Source organism: Zonotrichia leucophrys, chromosome 2, assembly GCF_028769735.1.
Source record: "Zonotrichia leucophrys gambelii isolate GWCS_2022_RI chromosome 2, RI_Zleu_2.0, whole genome shotgun sequence".
NCBI lineage: Eukaryota > Metazoa > Chordata > Aves > Passeriformes > Passerellidae > Zonotrichia > Zonotrichia leucophrys.
Genome location: NC_088171.1, coordinates 82,992,621 through 83,011,670, shown reverse-complemented (window position 1 = coordinate 83,011,670; position 19,050 = coordinate 82,992,621). Strand labels below are relative to the sequence as shown.

Below are 19,050 nucleotides of genomic sequence, written 5' to 3'. Positions count from 1 at the left end.
CCACAGCAAGCCCTTGATTTGAAATGGGTTTCTGGAGTTTGCAGGATTTGTAAATCTACAAATTTACAAATTTACAAAAAGGAGACACTGCATTATGTAATATTGAACATATATGTAATACTATATTTTTTTTTAAATATCACCACTCCAAATCCTGATTCATCTTCTACAGAAAGAATGATAATGGGTATATTGAACAATTGACTTGCATATAAATCCTGTAAATATTGTATAACTCTCTGTGAAACCTACAGGAAGGTAACTTCTCGGCCGGATACACACAAGTGACTCACTTCTTTATCTCCCTGTCCAGTTTCAGTCATAAGGGAAAATACAATTGTTCTTATCAGGGTAACATTCTGAAGTCAGGAAACTTTCCTCTGAAGTCAGGAAAGGTATTTTATTGCATGTCAGATGTGTCTGTAGAGTGACCTCTACACAGCATCAGAGGAGGGGGAACAGCAGGAACAGGAGGATACTTGGTATCCTTTGACTTCTAATTTTAAGCTTTCATATGTCCTTTTACTCTATGTGGTGGGAAGCACAGAAGAAAGAAATGTATAGTGTCCTAAGGAACAGTGGGAAGGAGGAAGGACATACAGGCAAAAGGTTAATGGCTCGTCTTTCAGAGGCTTCTGCCAGGGTCTTGGCTATTGATTTAGTACAATAGTTGCCTCATTCCATGAATGCATGTATCTCCAGCTTGGCCAGGCCACAAGACCATTTGTATTTTAGCAGACAGTACATAAGAGTTTTCACATGAGTTCTCAGAATAGAAGCGCCTACATTATTTGACTGTAAATACAAAAACTTTTTTGGTTTCATTTGACAGCACACACTATTAAAATAATTCTTTTTAACAATTTTCCAGGTTCACTCTGTCCTTCCTTTAAAAAGACAGATCATATCATTTTAGATTCATACCTCCAGGACAACTGTAGTAACATGCTTCCTCAGAGCTTCACAAAGTGACATTAAGTGTTTGTTTTCTAGGTAAAGCATTTTTTTTTGTCTCTTTAGGTACTTCTTATTTAGAATTTCTGATACAACAGAAAACTGTCTCATCCAAACCCATGCCAGTCAATCTGGTGTAAGACTTCCTTCATCATAAAGTGCAGCACGCACTAAGGTGATCTTGTTTTTATCTCCTTGTTGCTGTTTTGAGAACAGGACCTTGAAGAGAAAAGATGTGCTTTGTTGCATGTTTCCCAAAGGGCCTCACAGACTTCACACAATGCCTAGGCAACCACCAGGCATAGTTAAACACAGAATTTTTTTTTATTTTTTTTTTTTTTAATAAAGGAGAAACTGTTCAAACAAAATGTGGAGCCATTCCCACTTCTCTCCTTGCCTTAAGCTTAGGGAAAAAAAGATTTTCTCTGATAAATTACCTTCACTGTATATCCTGATCATAAATAAGAAAATGTGGCTTTAAAATTAACAGAAGACTAGATTGTAACTTTGTAAAAGTTACTAATATGTTTTCCAGCTTAAAGACTCATCAAATTTAGGGAGACTGATCCTCATTGGCAATTTCCTGTTCATGAGTCACCCTTCTTTTTTTAACGTTTTCATCACATTGTTTCCAGTCTCTGTCACTTGGTGACTGTGCCTACTAGTAACGTCCCTCTCTAACAGTTCTAACTCTTGTGCTAGTTAACAGCACTGCTGACTGCAATCCTCATTTAAAATATTTTATTTTGCTGGGTCAGCCACAGCTGTCTGAGAGCTTATCCAGACTTTTTGACCCATGACCCCTGCTAGGACTGGACCCTCCCCCAGCTGCAGTTAAAAAAGAAAAAAAAGAAGAAATAAACACATTTTCTTTAACTGACCACGTACTTACATTCAAACCACAGCAGCAAAGCAGTAAGGAGTATGATTTAAAAAAAGTCCCAAACTTAGGCCAATGTTAGTGGAAAAAACTGCAATTGCAGAAAGGGTTTTGATGGCATGTACCATTAAGGGGTATACTCCAGTTCTTCAGAAAAACTGAGAACCATTCCAACAGTCAGTGTTACATCCTGACAATGGAGATCAATACCAATTAAAAAAAAAAAAGGAAACAAAATAAAAGCAAGAAAAAAAAGATCTACCACAACACAGGCTTGTGAACGTGCTGTGCATCTCCTGAATGCCTTTGGTACCTCTTCATAAGCAGGAGTCTTGTTTCAGCAAAAGATTATTATACCTTAATGCAAAATTACTTAATGCATAAATATTTCCTGGATATTGATTCAATTCTTTAGTTAAAATATTGCTGGATTGATATCGAGGCAGTACAGCCATTCAACAGCTCAGTGTCAAGTCCTTAATGGTTAGAAACTTCAGTCCCACACTTTGCAATTTCATGAAATTTTAATATATGAAAATAGTACTGTTTATTTGTCAAATTCTGCAAAAAAAAAAATAAACTGCATTCACTTTAAGTTTTATTTACAAGTGAAGCAACAAAGACAGTTATAACTTATATAATTTTTTATAAGAACAAGAAAATTATTCAAATTTTTAAATTCATTTGCTGGTATGCATGTACTTGGCCCTAAAGTTTGATTTTCTCTCTAGTTTTTCCTTTACAGCAGAGTTAAATAGTTTTTTTTACGTTTTATCACAGCCTTGTCCTTCACAACAGATCTGCTTTCCAATTCTTAGAAAAGTGAGTTTTCTATCCAGCAATGCATAACTAAGCAAACCTTAGGTGAAGTCCTTCAGCACATTCAGTTCCCGAAGAGCAGTGACATAAATGATTAACTTCCACTGACACACGGAATGCTGTGAGTTACTCTGAGGCAAAAGACCTGCAATGCACAGAAGTCATAACCGTGACCGGAACTGTACAAGGGCCTTCTCCTTTTCTAAAACTTGAGATGGATATTTCATACTTTCCCAAGACTTTTCTTAATGAAATATCCCACTAACTTCTGCGGCCTCTGCTGGTACTCCACCAGGACATCGTGTGGGCTGCTGATTTGATCCCCCTCGAGTCGATTCAGAAGAGTGACACACACTACAGCAGCTAGAAATGAAAAGACAGCGTTAGTTAGGAATGACACTCTTACATTTTACAGTCCAAAAGCATAAACATTTGAACAAACAATTTAAAGAACAGAAATACAAGAGAAAACAAACCCCAAAAAAAAGTGTGCAGTATACCGTGAGATGCTAGGGGACTAGCATGCTGTGGATGACACAAGGTAGAAATAGTTTAAGGGAACTGCTTGCTACACTACTAAAGCCAGAGCTCTCAGGCAGCTGCAGACACTTATTGTTATATCACAATTCCTGTGTTTTCCTTGACAGGAAGTACATTTCACAGGTACCCAGGACATGCCTGATAGGAAGTGCCTGGCACAAGGTTCTCGCAGAGCCACAGCCCTGCCCTGAGTGCCTGTGCAGTAGTGCCATCCCTCAGGAAGGAACAGATAAGCTGCATCCACATTCATGGACAGGGAACACTGCAAGCACATGAGAACCCCAGGGATCATCTCAGGCTCACGTGCTGCCTTTCAGTCATCAGAGCCCCAAAGGCAAAACCCCTCCTTTCACTCAAGCTCAGGTCTGTCACCCAGCCCTGTAACTCTGCTCTGTCTGGGGTTTCTGCCAGTGGCAATTTGCAGAGCACAAACAGTAAATACATATTAGAGACCTACAAAGCAGAGACAGCCAAAGGCCTCCTGAATTGCTCAGGGATAGTACTGGTTGGGTTTTTAGTCCCTTTCAAGCCAGTAAGAACTCAGTGTATTTGATATAACCATTGGCTTTTTTGCTTATATTTCATCATTTTGGCTTCCTCAATCTTAAAGGAGTTTGAGAAACATCAGTGTTTTAAATCAGCATATTCCTTGCTAAGGAAAGTGAGAGAAGACAGTTAATATGGTAAGAAGAAAGATACTCTATTATATTTTTAATTTCCCTTTTTTATTTAGCATGCATTTAAAAAAAATAACTAATTTTATGATTTGGAACGGTTTATTCATGATGCTACTAAAAATCCTCAACTGTTTAAGAATCATAGTCTGAAGTCTACAGAAAATAATTTTATGTTCCACTTGATATGAAAGTATAGAAACTGAGTATAGTCACATATATACAGATCTGAGAAACACCTGATTGCTTGAACTAAGCAGTTGCTTTCTGTAAACTTCAAAAGCTAACTGGAGAAAATAAATGAATGTCATAGGGTAATTAGGTACTTTAGTGATTTACATGGCTGCCATGGGCTGAAATAGCAAATGACAGAAGTAAACTGTGTAAAAACTGCATGAGGAATTATGATAAGTTGCAACAAAACTGATGCAAATAAAAAAAAATGATAGCAACACAACTATAAGCAGAAATATCTTTTATATATACATATATGTGCAGAAGGTATGTAAACATTCCTTTGCAGTTTTTAGCCACAAACCCCCTGCAATACAGAAAATTTCCTATAGCTAGGATAAAGTGACTAAGTTAGTTTACCTTTGACACCGCTGAGATTACACATTGCAGCAAATACAGAAGACTCCATTTCAATGTTTCTCACACCAGACTCATAAGCATTCTTCAAATATTGCAGCTTTTCTTCTTCGTCATATAAGCAGATTGCACCATCCAACCTGCCCTGTCCTAGAAAGTAATTTCAGAGTGATGAAGTCACAGACCAAATTCAATTTTGAAAACACCCAGTTATTACAGTCTCCTCCATACAGTGCTCAGCTTTTACTACGACTCTTTATTTTTGTGCATAAGGCAAATAGGACAAAGTGATTCTTAGCTATTGCTAGAGCGTATACATATTATTTGTAGTCTTTATAATCATGGTAACTTAGTGGTAATTGGTGAATCATGGTAACTTAATTAGTCTTTTTCAGCTTCAATTCTTAAATTCACAAACAGGAAAATGTATGTTGTACATTCCCACACATACAAGTACCAAAATTCCACAAGAAATTTTAAGTTGTATGGAAGAGCTGCATTTTTAATATGTTTAATCGCTGTCTAATAAAACTACCAGTCTTAAAGATGCTGTCCTGTTTCTACCTTAAAAAGGATGAACATTTTATTACTTACAGACTTTCCAAAGTAAGAGATGTAGAGTTTCTTAAGCTAGCTAGCTAATACTGTTGAAGTTTTGAGAAAAAATTTACTCAAATTATTCAAGAACATCACCTACAGACAAGACAGCAGCAAGCTAAGTACAGTAGACTTGAAATACACTGTATTTTACTCAGTCTCTTCTTGGGTTTGGGAGATGCAAATTTTTGTCCTCAATCCTGTTCTCAGCTTTTGCTGTATTAGTTGAAAACATCCCTGACACTTTTTTTAGTGTTGCTTGCACGTGTGGCTGGTGCCTGAGATACACAAACTTACACTGTGTGCTTCTGCCCAAGCTGGTGCACTACCATGAAGATCATTTGTCACCTACTCAGCAGCAGACAGAGAAAGTGGGATGAGGTGCCACTTACAGTCTGTTCTCACAGGGTTTCTGAATGAACATGTAGATTTGGGAGATCAGAAAAGCACCTGAATGCCTGTACGTTTATCCAAAATAGGCCTTGTCCGTTTGTGTCTCCTACATAGCTGCACTGACACAACTCAGCAACTTATCTTGGTTGTCTGATCACTGCTTTGCTCAAACTAAAACAAGTTCCAACTCTTTTTTCATAAAATATTTGCTTTAGGTACTTAACCAGTGCAAAGAAAACCAACCCTAAACAAGTCACAAGTAATTCCCACTCCTCTAATCCCCTAAGATCCTTCAATAAATCACAAAATTTTGTGACAAATACACCTGACAGGTACATGAGAAGTGTATAGTAGACTATATGTACTTCAGAGGATCTATTAAAGCTGGGGAGAAATCTCCACAAAATTAAAAGTTTGATACAGCCAACCGCTAAGTACAATGCTTGATTTGACACAGATGAAAAAAATAGGTTAATTGAGATTTGTGAGACAAGCCAGAGTAGGGAACACATTCTGTTAGTGAACTGGAAGCTTAATGTTATATATTATTCAATATTTATCTATTGCTGCTTACCAATATTCTTCTGTTAGTCTATCACCAGGCTTACCTTCATAGAAATCCAAAGTGCACATGGTGTTTCCAATGACTGTATTGAACTGACCAATTTCTTTACTGCACTGCATCAGCTCCTGAGCCAGATGTTCATCCAGGTTGGTACTGCGAATTACTGTCTTTCCCAGAACAACCTGTTCCAGCTGAGGCTTGAAGGTGGCATCTACAGACTGCCTAGTTATAACCACTGAGCCTGGCTCCAGACCTGCCGCAAAAGGAAATAGATATCCCTTCACAATGCAGTTAACTAGTGGTTTCCAGACACATAAAACATACATCTTGACCCAACCCTGCTTGTCTTAAAGGTGGGGATTTTACCTCTGAATCCACCAAGAGAATTTTTTGTCCACGCCTAGCTGCTTCAGTTTATTATTACAAATAATTTCTAAAATAATGAAATTTTTCCTTTTTCACTTACTTCTTATATTTTCCATACAGGACAGGAATGTCCTTCTTCTGACATTGTCAGATCTTTAAGTGCATTTTCCCTATGCAAAAGCAGATATTGCCTTTACTTTCAAAATTACCAAAGAAAAATGATGCATCTTCTGTGGAAAACTGTTCTGACCATTAGTATCTTACATGCAGAGAGATGCTTTACTCTCCTGCAAAGACACTTCGGTTTGCAGAAAGGAAGAAAGAAATCAAGAGGGGAAATACCTATTCCACCAGAGGTGCCGATGCGAATGATGGTTATGTCAGAACACTTGGCATGATACAACAGTTTGATCAGCTCGTGCAACATGATTGAAATAGAAGGAATGCCCATGCCGTGCTGAAAAGGAAACACAAATTAATATTCCACATTCACACAGACAACGCAAAATATATATGGAAGAAGCAGCTGGACATTATCCCCTGCCTGATGCTGTTTTCCCAAACACCCCCTAACTCAATCCCAAAAAAACCCCAACCTCTGGGTCTACAGAAGGATACTGAAAGGGCCTACAAATAGACTCCTACTAGCTTTGGCAGACTGTGGATGAAATATAGTATTTCCAAAAATCATGAATTACAGAACATTTACATTCTTATAAGTGTAGAGTGTCCTTTCCCAATAGCTGACAAAAGCACTTCATCACAGAGCATTTTCTAAACACAAGAAAAACCCCACTCTGATTTTCCACCAACCTGAAGTGCTAGTGAATAGTTAAGCTAATTTTCTTCAAAACACAGACACCATGGTTTAGTCTTGACATTCAGCAAATATAAATACACCTTAGCTTGCACAATATTCTGATAATTACAGCTTATAAGAAAGGGTGCAAAACAATACTACAGTTTTGCAATTGCAATTGAAGCATGTAATTCTATCTACAAATTGAAGCTATGAATTTCTTTAAAATGCATACCTGGGTTGGCAGCACCAGTCCCATGGAATGCTACACTTAAGCACATTTGACAGTGCCATTGCAGATACATAGATCTGGGTGTGGTACAGATATTTTCCCAATACCCCACATGCACCAAGTGACTTTTTCCCCCCATTTCAGGGTACAGAATAAGGATGAGGCAACAGTAACTGCTCAAAAAATATGTGAGGCCATTCCTGCAACACCTCAGTGGTACACTGAGGAAAAAGGGATGCAAGAAGGAGCACAGGTATTAGAGATTTTACCTTTTTTAAAAAATGGCTAAAAAGAATTAGCTTAATTAGCTGACTGCACTATTTTGAGCAGACTGTTTAGGACTGCGAAATATTTAAAAGAAACACGCATTCAAATTTTCTGCTTTGAACAGCAGAAACTGGCGCGTGTCCCGTGTCAGAGGAGGGAGGCACTTACGCTGACGGACAGCACGGGCCCCACTTTGTACATGGCATAGCGGTCGGTGCCCGCACAGATGTTGGGGTAGTCACACCCGGCGCTCCCGAGCCCCAGCTCCTCTGCTATGTAGGCAATGAAAGCTTTCATCCTGGAGGGGCTTCCTCCAACACACACAAACTGGGGTGGACGGGGTTCAACAATACAAAGTCAGTTGCGTGATTCCGCGTGTCAAAAAGCATGCAAAGAACAATGTGAGCATACAAACGCCTTCAGTTAGCACAGATTTATCCCCAGATATGGTGCTTCTCTTAATCATTCTAAAATGCCATGAAGAAGAATTATGGGAAAAAACTCAGCTGTCTACAGCACTCAAATGCTTTCACCCTGTTTAAACTAATGAAAGACAAATATTGATATGAAGACCAAACAAACAAAAGTGGTACCTGAATAGACCCTACAACATTTGCCTTTTTACTAGATGAAAAGAGATAGTAAAAAACAATTACCCTCAGCTTTGTTGGATAGCAAAATGACAAGAACCCACAAAATTTTTCCCCTTTTGTATTCCTCGTAGGCTGACACATTTAGTGTTCTTCTGAAGGCAGCTACAATTTCACCTTCTGCAGAAAAGCTCAGGCTTGCTGAACAAAGCAAAGCATCTCACCTTTACATCCCCAAACAATGTTGGAAAATCATGGGTACCAGTCCCAAGAGCAAAATGGTACAGGATGTCTTCTTTCATTTTCTCCAGGTGAGGGTTGCAGAGATGAATAAAATTCTCTCTACCAAAAGAGCAGCATTATAAAACATATAGACCATATATAAATATATATAGAATATATACAAACATTGAACAAATGACAATTCTTCAAAGTCAAGCAGTCGAAAGTTGGGAAATGCCACACATACAAATTATTTTATATTTTTTCCTTGTGCATTGTGTTAAAGAAAACCTAAATCCAGAAACACAGGATGAAATTGCTGTAGAAAAGCCCAGATGTCCAGATGCATTTGCAACAGTGCAATCTTTATCTAATTTTTATCTTATTTTCTTAAATAGTATTAAAGTTGGGTACCATAGTGGGTCTTTATGGTGAGCAGAGCAATGGGAGCAGGACCAGGGAATGGTCAATAGCCCACCATATTATACAGGCAATCTATAGCAAAGCTGAGAAGCAAAACTTGACCTCTGTTTTGACTGAAACTCTGTCAGCCGCCTGAGAAGGATGGGATGATTTCAGCTTTATGGACAAGCACAAACTAGATTTCTGGCACTTCGTCTCACTCTGTCATACAGACAGGAGAAAAAAAAACCCTGTGGCATGAAACTGATAACAAGGGTACAGAGGATCTGAAAAACAAAAAAGAAAAGTGGAGATCTGAAGCAAGGAGAAAACCATAGAAGTGAAAAAAATTCAAGAAAAGGGAAAAGAGAGGAAGAGGTAAAAATAATTCACTTCTTCCTAAGTGCCTCTTGTAAAGAAATGACACATCTTAAAAGAAAAATAAAAATTAATCTGTCTGAAGAGACAGCAAATGACAGGACAAGGAGGGAAACCTGAACTACTTGGCCTGTGGGATCACATTCATGGAAAATTAAATAGTGGACTAACTAAACAAGCTGAATGATTTATAAAATGTCTGCTTTCTGTGCTTGATGTTTTAAGTTGAATTGAAACAGGTAGGAAAGACTAGTCAACAAGCTTAAGCAGAACACTGGCCAGCACTTCAAAGTAATTTCTGAGAGATGGAATCAAGCAGTAAATAGCTTCCAGACACAAGAAGATGACTTTTAATGAAGGCTCAGTAGAGGCACAGCATGGCTCAGCAAATTCAAACTGCTTTGTCAGGGAAGACCAACAAAAGACTTCACCTGGACTTCATTCAAAAAATCATTAGGACAACTTAGGAACAACTCTGAAGCCTAAACAGAGGTGTTTAGCACTATTTTAGATGGTCTAGGTCACAAAGTTATCTGCCTTCTAATGCCTCTCCAGAAAGGAGATAAGGCAGAAAGGACCTAGGCTTTCCATTACTTCCAATGCCTTATCTACCTATGCAGGACAAAGGAAGTCTACATTTGCCAAGATGCCTGTGCTGAGGTCACTGAACTGTTCCACAGAACCAAATAGATCCAACCCAGATATTCTGAGTATAGCAATTTCTTCTGTTCCTGATGATCTCTCTCCAGCATCATTAATTATCCAGTAAAAGTTGCAAAACCAAGGAAAGAGGTGTCATCCCAACCCACCCTACCTGTCCCTGCCCATCACAGACAATCAACCTCAGCAAGAGAAAGAGCTGCCCACCAAGGCAGCCAGTCCATTCACCCTTCAGTAGGAATTCCCTTCCATCTCCCATGGTCTCCATTTGCCTCTCTTCGTACAAATCCTGCCTGAAGTGGAACCAAAGGCTTTGGCTGCCTTTGTTCTTCCTTCCAAGAGACCTGTTTGACTCTGGGAGAACTAAAGAGCAGGTTTATGGCTTGTCAGGAAGACACAGATAACCTAGGAATTCACCAGTTCATATTAGTAGAATTTCTAGGCTGCGTCCCCTGAATTGTTCCTGTTCAGTTTTGTGGGACTCTCTACATTTATTTACTGGGCCACTCACTAACGCAGATACAGTATCTGGCGGTGCTGATGTCCGTTGGAATGGTTGTCACATACATATAGAATAGGCTATGATTTGAAAAAAAAAAAAAAAAAAAAAATTAATTAACACTGGCAATAAAAGCCTCTCTCCAGGAAATAAATCAGGGAAAGGCAAGGCCTCTAACAAAAGTTCAAGGGAATTAATGAGATATGTGCCAACACCACTGTTCTCATGCCTGGTCAAAGCACAACCTCCTTCCTCATCAGTAGCTATATTCCACTTTTTCATCTCACAGCCCACCAATAGTATTCTCTGACCCACAGCCTCAACACAGTGAGGGGCTGTCACCAACTTGCTCAGCTTATCCTCACATCTGATTGCAGACTTGGACCCTGGGGTAAAATGAGAAATAAATCTAGCATCTAGATATGTGTACGTAGGATCAATGCCATGGATTTACAGGAGAGGCAAAGTTTGCTTGATAAAAATACTTGGCATGCAAAGCTCAGGAGCAGAATATTTATTTCCCTAAATCTGTTGTAAAGCACCTATAACTTCTAAGGGTGTAAGTAAAATACAAATCCAAAGACAAAAAGAAGCATGTAGCAGGTTTTAGTAAAATAAGCTTAAAGTAAGGATTAGAGAAACACATTGAAATATTTGTTTGAACTCTTCAAGCAGCAGCCAAAATCAGCATTTCAGCAGCTCATTGGATTAAAATAAAAATAAATGAAAACATCACCCTGCTTTGAAGTATTCACTGTTGAGAGAAGTTCAAATGGCTCACCAGCAAAGTCCTCTGTATAGGTGTGGTAAAGCAATAAAGCATCCAATTGTCAAAAGATCTGCTACTGGATACTTGGCACTAGTATAATAAAACTTATCTTAAACTAAATGAGTGTGTAATGAGTTTGGGGAGGAAATTTAAGTGTAAACTTGGACAAAATAATTCATTTGTCAATCTTACTTTGAAGCCTGTCCATCATCAGGTTTCTTCTCATTTGAGGAACCAGGAGCCATGTATGTCTTATACCTAGAATTATATTTAAAAAAAAATGAATATATATAAGTGCATCAGAATAGTCCCATCCGTAAAGCTGGAAGCACTAACAGAGAAAGAAACCTTGTATTGATGATAACTGCCATGAATATTAAATTCCCCAAATAATCCAGCCACACTACAGCTTTTATAACTGGAGCAAAAGGAGCAAAATTATCATCTACAATTTTTACAGCTGAGCATCACCACTTTCAACCCCCAAGCCTAAATTAATCCCTTGCCATTGCAACTCCCACCTCACCACTGCCTCTGTTCTGTGGGGTGAGCAGCTGCAGATTCACCAGACACAGAGAAGCAAGTCTCACTGCTAACTCACTCACCCTCTTTCCTCCACACCTGCCAACAGTGACTCCTGAACCAGCTTCACTCCCCTTCCACCTCCAGCTCCAGGTCTCCAAAGCTCAGCTCTACCTGGCAGACGCCTGAAACCCAAGCCCAGGCAGCATCTTACTCATAATATCCTCCTCATTAAACTCCTCCTACTGACCTTAAGAGCACTTCTTTCCCAGCATAAAGCAGGGAGCCAGAAACTAAAACACAGCTTCAAAAAGCCACAGCTCTCAGTTTATCATCTATCCTGAATACCTTCTTTTCTGATCCATTACCTTAACCTATATGCAAAACCTTCTCCCTGCTGCATTCTTCTTTACATTTAAATAGACAAATGTATCACCGAGGCTTTCATGCTGGTCCGAGGACAGAATTATAATTATAGGATGATTAATTTGTTATTATTTTCAGAAGTGACTAAGGCTACATGCCGAAGTTGGTACTTTCTGGGAATGCCTTATGGGAAGTATTGAATCATAACATTTTGCTCTACCCTCCATTAAGAAGGGCCTGACAGCACAGAGATTATAACAGAGACAGGACTGTAATCCTTAAAAGCCCCAGGATTACACCACAAGGAAACAGGAAGAAACTGATCTTGCAACAGAATTACATAATATGTGATTTTTCTAATGAAGCGTGCCCAACCTAACAAAATGAACAAGAGACCTACCAGTTAAAAGCCACTGAATAATGGAAATGTATTAAAATTTATAAGGACAATCAGTTTTCTTGATATTGAAAATATCAGCCTTTATTAAGTAGACCCAAATTTGTGGGTACTAGGTATACTAAAAGTATGCAACCATCTATGATCAAGGAGGGGAAGTATAAAAGTTGCATTTATAATCATCAACACTTCCTTATGGTGGTATGAAGTATAGTCAGCTACTACTGGGCAACACCACATACCACACACATCACAGGAAAAATACATCATTTCTTCCTACAGTGCCATGAGTCCTGATAAAAAGGAGTTAGAAGCTAGGAAGAAGAAACAGGAAAGTGATTTTTTATGTAGCAAGAAGAAAAATGGCTGCAAATAAACCAAGGATATTCATCCATCTCTTGTTCACAGTATTAAGCATCCACAAGATTTTTAATTGTTCTGGGTTCTGTTCCCCTAAGTAATCACCGGTACACTTGACACGGGCACACAAGGTACACAGGCACACAAGTGAATACACTTCAAAAAGCTGAGAACAAAGTTCTGACAGTCCAAAGGTCCAGCTTACCCCCTCAAGAGCACCCAGCTGGAGGTGCCTTGGCAGGAATTGAAGGACGGAGCGAGCACAAAGCAGCTTTCCCATGGCAGACCCCGACAGCAATCAGGTAGTTGTTGACAAGCTACCAGTTAATGTAAAACCACAAAACTCTCACGCTGTCTAACCAAATGGAAATTTTTACAGACGTGTCAAAAGTTTCAGCAGTCTTCTTCAGCCAAAGTTAAAACTGATGCTCAACAATAATGTGCTCCCAGCAGGGCTCAGATAAAGAAAGGGCACAGCCTGTTTTAAGGTGTGTGCACATCCTAGAATGGTTTGGGTTGGAAGGAGACCTAAAGATCACCTGGTTCCACCCCTTCTGCCATGGGCAGGAGCACCTTTCACTAGATCAGATTGCTCAGAGCTTCATCTAGCCTGTCCTTTAACACTGCCAGGGATGGGGAATCCACAACTTCCCTGGGCAACCTGTTTCAGTGTCTCACCGTACCCAGTGAGACAGTGAGTTAAAGATTTCTTCCTAATATCTCATCTAAGCATCGAAATCCTCAGACTGGTGCTTTAAACCCACGCAGAATCCACTGTAACTGCCATGTCTCATTTCCCCCCGCCATCCCTCATTTTTGAAGGAAGCCCACAGCCAATGGTTTCAGCCGGAAAAGCTCTTGTTCAGTGCTCGTCCATCATCATGAAAAGCTGCAAAATCGATTTTACCCTGCCGGTCCCCTCGCTGCTGGAGGGGCGCTCCCCCGGCTCCGCAGCCCGAGCAAGGGGCTCCATCCGCCGGCCGAAAGGAGAGCTCGCCCGGACCGGACCCACGCCTGCCCCCGCTTCCCTGCCCACCCTCCGCCCCCGCCGTCCGGGGATGGAGACACGGCGGGCATCCCACCATCCGCCCGGGAGCGGGCCGCGACTGCCGGGGCGCACGGCGGGACGCGCTTCTCACCGGGGCAGCGGGATCCGCCGCTGGGAAACGCGGAGAGCGGCTCGCTGTTCCCGGGCGGGCTGCGGGAATCCCGGCCGAGCCACATCCCGCCAGCGGCGGCACCGCCCCGCCCCGGGCCCCGTTAACTCCCTGCGCGCCGGGGAGGCTGCGGAGAGCGCCGCGATCCGGGGCGGGCACGGCGAGCGGCTGTGGAGGTGATGCTGAGAGAGATGGGGGTGCAGCCCGGGGCTCCGGGCATCGGCGGGAGAGCTGCTGCCAAGGGCACAGCTTCCTGTAATCATGGAGATTACAGATACAGATACAGATACAGATACAGATACAGATACAGATACAGATACAGATACAGATACAGATACAGATACAGATACAGATACAGGTACAGATACAGGTACAGATACAGATACAGGTACAGATACAGATACAGATACAGATACAGGTACAGGTACAGGTACAGGTACAGATACAGATACAGGTACAGATACAGATACAGGTACAGATACAGATACAGATACAGATACAGGTACAGATACAGATGTAATATATGTTAGAAATAATTCATGTAATATATGTTAGAAATAATTCATGCCTTCGGGAGGACCTTATCATGGAGATTACAGATACAGATACAGGTACAGGTACAGATACAGATACAGATACAGATACAGATACAGATACAGATACAGATACAGGTACAGGTACAGATACAGATGTAATGTATGTTAGAAATAATTCATCCTATTAAAGAATGCATGTTATAAAGATTGTAAAATCCGAAACGTGTCTCTGACCACATCGGCCCGAGAGCAGATGTCTATTCAGATTCCAAAGAATTCCCGGACAGGCTAAGATAACGATGGACGCTTTAGCGTAAGAATAGACGCTTCCAGGGCGATGATCACCGGTATCTCGAGTCCTCGGAACCTTCCTCAGAGCGATCATCGCCCTGCAGATTACATCAATCAAGATAGCTAGCAACGCCAGAACTAAACATCTGAATACACGGCTTCCCCGGAGCCCATCAACGCTGACTCTCCACCTGGAGACGGTCTTTGTCCAGCTCTGCACACTGAAAGGAACAGCTATGAATGTGAAGAGTAACAAAAGAAATTGGGACTCCTTAGCCTCGGGCACAATAAACCGTATGAAACCCCGCCGCAACAAGCGGCTCTCATGAACGGGGTAGTGTCCGATGCTATAGAGGTCGGATCCAGGCCGATACCGGGCTCGACGCTGTCTCTTTGGCTGTGGTGGTTTCGAAGACCTTAATTCAGTCGTGCAGAAAGATTAATAAATCTTCTCGCAATTTTTGACAATTTGGCTCACGATTGATCATTTATGTAGTATATGGTAGAGATAATTCATGCTATTTATGTATAAAACATTGTAAAATCCAAGCTATGTCTTTTTACCACCCTGGCCGGGAGCAGAGTCTTATTTTTATTCAGGTAGTTCCCGGACAACGTTAAGATAATATCAAGTCTGTTAATGTATGAATGGAACCTTCCTGGGCCATGATCACTGACTTCCCTGGAATGTCCGGGGCACTCAAGAGTGATCTGCACTTCAAAGATTGCATCTACTACCGGTGCCACCCTTTACATGTGAATGCCAGCTTCTCCAGAGTGCTCTGACGTCACCTAGACACCTGGATTGGACTTTTGTCTAACCCTGTACATGTTTGGCCCCAGTTCTGCATGTGAAGGGACACAAAGAAACACTAGGTCATTTCTGCCCCAGGCAGAATAAACTGTATATAAGCTCGCTGCGAGAGGCAGTCGGGGTGAACAGGGGGAGACTCTGACATTCGGGGGTCAGGTCCATTTGTTCACCCAGCACTGAAACCTGGGCTCGACGCTGACTCTTGGCTGTGGTGGTTGTTTTTCGAAATTCTGTTTTGCTGACAATCTAATAAATCATTGCTAAATTTTCTTATAAATTTGGCTCCCGATTTGATAATTTATAACAATTTATAACACAGATGATACAGATACAGATGCAGGTGTTGGCCAAGGATGGCAGAGTCAGCTCGGTGCCTGTGTCTGTCTGTCCTTGCGTGCGTCGATCGGTGCACACACACCGTGTTCCCGCTCTCATGGGCATGTGGGCACGGCAAACACAGTACGAGAAAAGAGCAGAGGTGGTTTCAGCTACTGGAAGTGTAAATTTAACATTGTTCATGTTCATTGTTTCAGTAACTGAAAGCACCAAACCCACAATCCTGCAATGCAATTTTAAAAGTAAGTTTTCACACCAGAACCACTCTGTAGTTTGTCATAGTAGGGAGTACTTGGGAGATGGAGCAACCAAAATCTTCATGGTAGAGAACTTTCTGTGCCTCAGGACACAGAAGGCACAGTAAACGCATTAGGCATAAGGCATTGCTGAGATGTATTTCTTTTAAAAATCATGTATAGGGCATTTAGAGTAAAATTTATTCATATCCTGTCTCACACCAAAGGACTTTGAATGGAAATATAAGAAAGAGAGATTCCTTGCACAGATGCATTTCTAGGCATAAACAACATGCAAGAGGAATTGCTCAACAAACTCAGAAAAACATCATCTGTTCAGCTTGTTTAGATTTCCAGTGGGTGAAACAGAAGAACAGGTTCCTAATCCATCTTCCATTTTCCTGTTCTTTAAATATTTGTCAAGACTTCCAAGCTACAGGAGTGGACAAACACCTTAGAAGAGTGTTTAATTCTGTGGAATAAATTTTTCCTTTAAACAGGAATATTACCTACCCCTTCAACTCAGGATCCAGAGAAAAGTCTGCTTTAGATTTCAGGTCATTTTCCATTCAGCTATATATTAAGAGAATCAATGTAAATTGCTTTTTTGTATATAATAATAAGATTACTATAGTTGACCTTGTCTGAAATGTTCAATAATCTATGCATTTCTATGAGTCTAACAACTGGTAGTAACCTTTGCTCTCAGTTTTCACTAAAAACTTTAAATCTCCTTTTAGCTTCCTGGTTTTGTAGTGCAGTGTTTGGGTTTTCATTCCATTTTGTACTTTAGTGGGAAGGATACTAATGTCTTTTAGAAGGGTGAAAAATACACAGCCACATACTGGGGTAATAACAACAATATGCAACTGGTGTCTGTTTTCAGGTTTTTCTATTGCATGGGTGAGAATTTGAGCTATGGAAAATAAGGGTGTCTGTCATAATCAAATGTATTCTCCCTCGTGCTCACCATAAACTATTTTCACAGTCAATTGGTCAAATAATTCAGTGCAGCTGTTTTACCCACTTCATTTTGATTTTTCAGTTATTCTGGATGTTTTGTATCATGACAGCTATTAATAGAAGGACAAAATGTGCTAAGACTGAACTTCTTTATTTCTATTTCATGCTTTTTCTCCCACAATATAGCATAATATATAACTACATTCTGAAAAAATATCTGCAGGGAAGAGCAAGAATATCAAGCTATTTATTTACAGAAAGAAATTGGGCTTAATCCTACATATTTTCCAACTCAGCTTGCATATTCAGCACAGACAATAGTATTTAAGAAATACATAAGCCTAAATCAAGGGAATTTTAGATGCTTCAGAAGCATCTAAAATGGGGCAATTGAATTTTTGTTTGCATTGCTACACAAAGAAAGTTAATGAATATGGACCCTTGGTCTTTGGAGGCATGTTTATATTGTAGTCTAGTCCAAAAAGACACAAGTGGTTAGAATTGTGTATTAGATATATATTAGACTTCACTACAGTGAAATGGCTGTATATAAAAGGAAAATTAGTCTCCAGTCACTAAACTGACAAGTTATTGTTAAATCTTTATATGGAATTCTCTTTTAGAAACATTCACATACTCAGTATCTTGGATGCAATTCATAAAATGTAACTGCACTTTTGTTTTATCTTTGGGCTTGCAAAGCAATCAGTATTCAAAAAAAAGAAAAAACTCTCACTGCTTAAAGGCATTCAGGGCAGAAATAGAGCACAAGACAATGAAACAAATGTTTCAGCATTTAAAACAATAAGGCAAGATTTTGTAATAAATACCCAGCTTCTGACTTTGGCATTTCTCTGAAAAACAGAAATGGAAAACCAGAAGTTTCCACCACTTTTACATGGAACTGCTGATGGCTTTGAAAACTGCCAGCTGCATGACTGCATTGACTCAGAAGCAAATAGAACAACGTGATTACTGCGATAAGGTGAATTCAAGCAGCACACTTCCACCCCTGGGTTCAGCTGGAGCTTTCTGATTTGTTACACCACTTTGACTGCATGTCCCTTGGAGAACAGGCAGGTTATGTGTCTGGAGTGGCTCTCTGTTATTCTGAATGCACAGATTCCAGATTCTGTTCTTGTGAAGAGAAATCTCAGGCTGTTAATATTCTAACTCGCAGTATTCAAACTGTGATCCATTCAGATTCAGTTGACCAATAGCGCAAATCAAACCTCTCCTTGGCTTGACTAAGGAAAGCTGAATACACATTAATGACCATCATTTAAGTTGGAAAAGACCACCATGATCAACAAGTCCAACCTTCAGCTGAGCACCACCTTGTCAACAAAGCCATAGCACTGTCATGTATGGCTGCTTCTTGAACACTTCCAAGGATGGTGACTCCACCACTTCCCTGGACAGCCCATTCCAATGCTTAACCCTCCTTTCAGTGAAGAAATTCTCCCTGATGTCCAACCTCAATCTCCCCTGGCTGTTTCCTCTCATTTTGTCAGTGGTTGGCTGGGAGAAACCTACATCCAACTAGGTTACAAACTAGCTACAAACTCCTTTCAGGCACTCAGTGGTCAGGTCACCCCTGAGCCTCCTTTTCTGCAGCCTAAACAACCCCAGCTCCCTCAGCTGATCCTCAAGCTTACTTTCTCAAAGCTTCACCAGCTCTGTTGCCCTTTACTGGAGTCACTCCCACAAGTTGTGTTCCACCTTATTTTCTCTCCCCTGTCCAGCTGGGAAGGGGAGTGACAGAGAGGCTTGGCAGGCACCTGGTGTCCAGCCAAGGTCAACACACCACAACTGGTCAGGTTTTAATGCTATGGGCTCCAACGCTGGCATCCCCTGATAAGGGTAGCCTAGAAA

The 19,050-nt window shown here is 40.5% G+C and overlaps 1 protein-coding gene across 1 annotated transcript; it reads right to left on the bottom strand.

Moving 5' to 3' along the window:
- Nucleotides 1–2,339: 2,339 nt before the first annotated feature.
- On the bottom strand, nucleotides 2,340–14,080 carry UPP1 (uridine phosphorylase 1). The gene is made up of 8 exons (XM_064703446.1): nucleotides 13,982–14,080; nucleotides 11,390–11,455; nucleotides 8,492–8,609; nucleotides 7,846–8,004; nucleotides 6,722–6,836; nucleotides 6,057–6,266; nucleotides 4,462–4,608; nucleotides 2,340–3,016 (listed from the first exon to the last, which is right to left on the bottom strand). The coding sequence occupies exons 2-8, from the start codon at nucleotides 11,440–11,442 to the stop codon at nucleotides 2,877–2,879; spliced, it is 942 nt and encodes a 313-aa protein (XP_064559516.1). The 5' UTR covers nucleotides 11,443–11,455; nucleotides 13,982–14,080; the 3' UTR covers nucleotides 2,340–2,876.
- Between the last annotated feature and the right edge of the window lie 4,970 nt (nucleotides 14,081–19,050).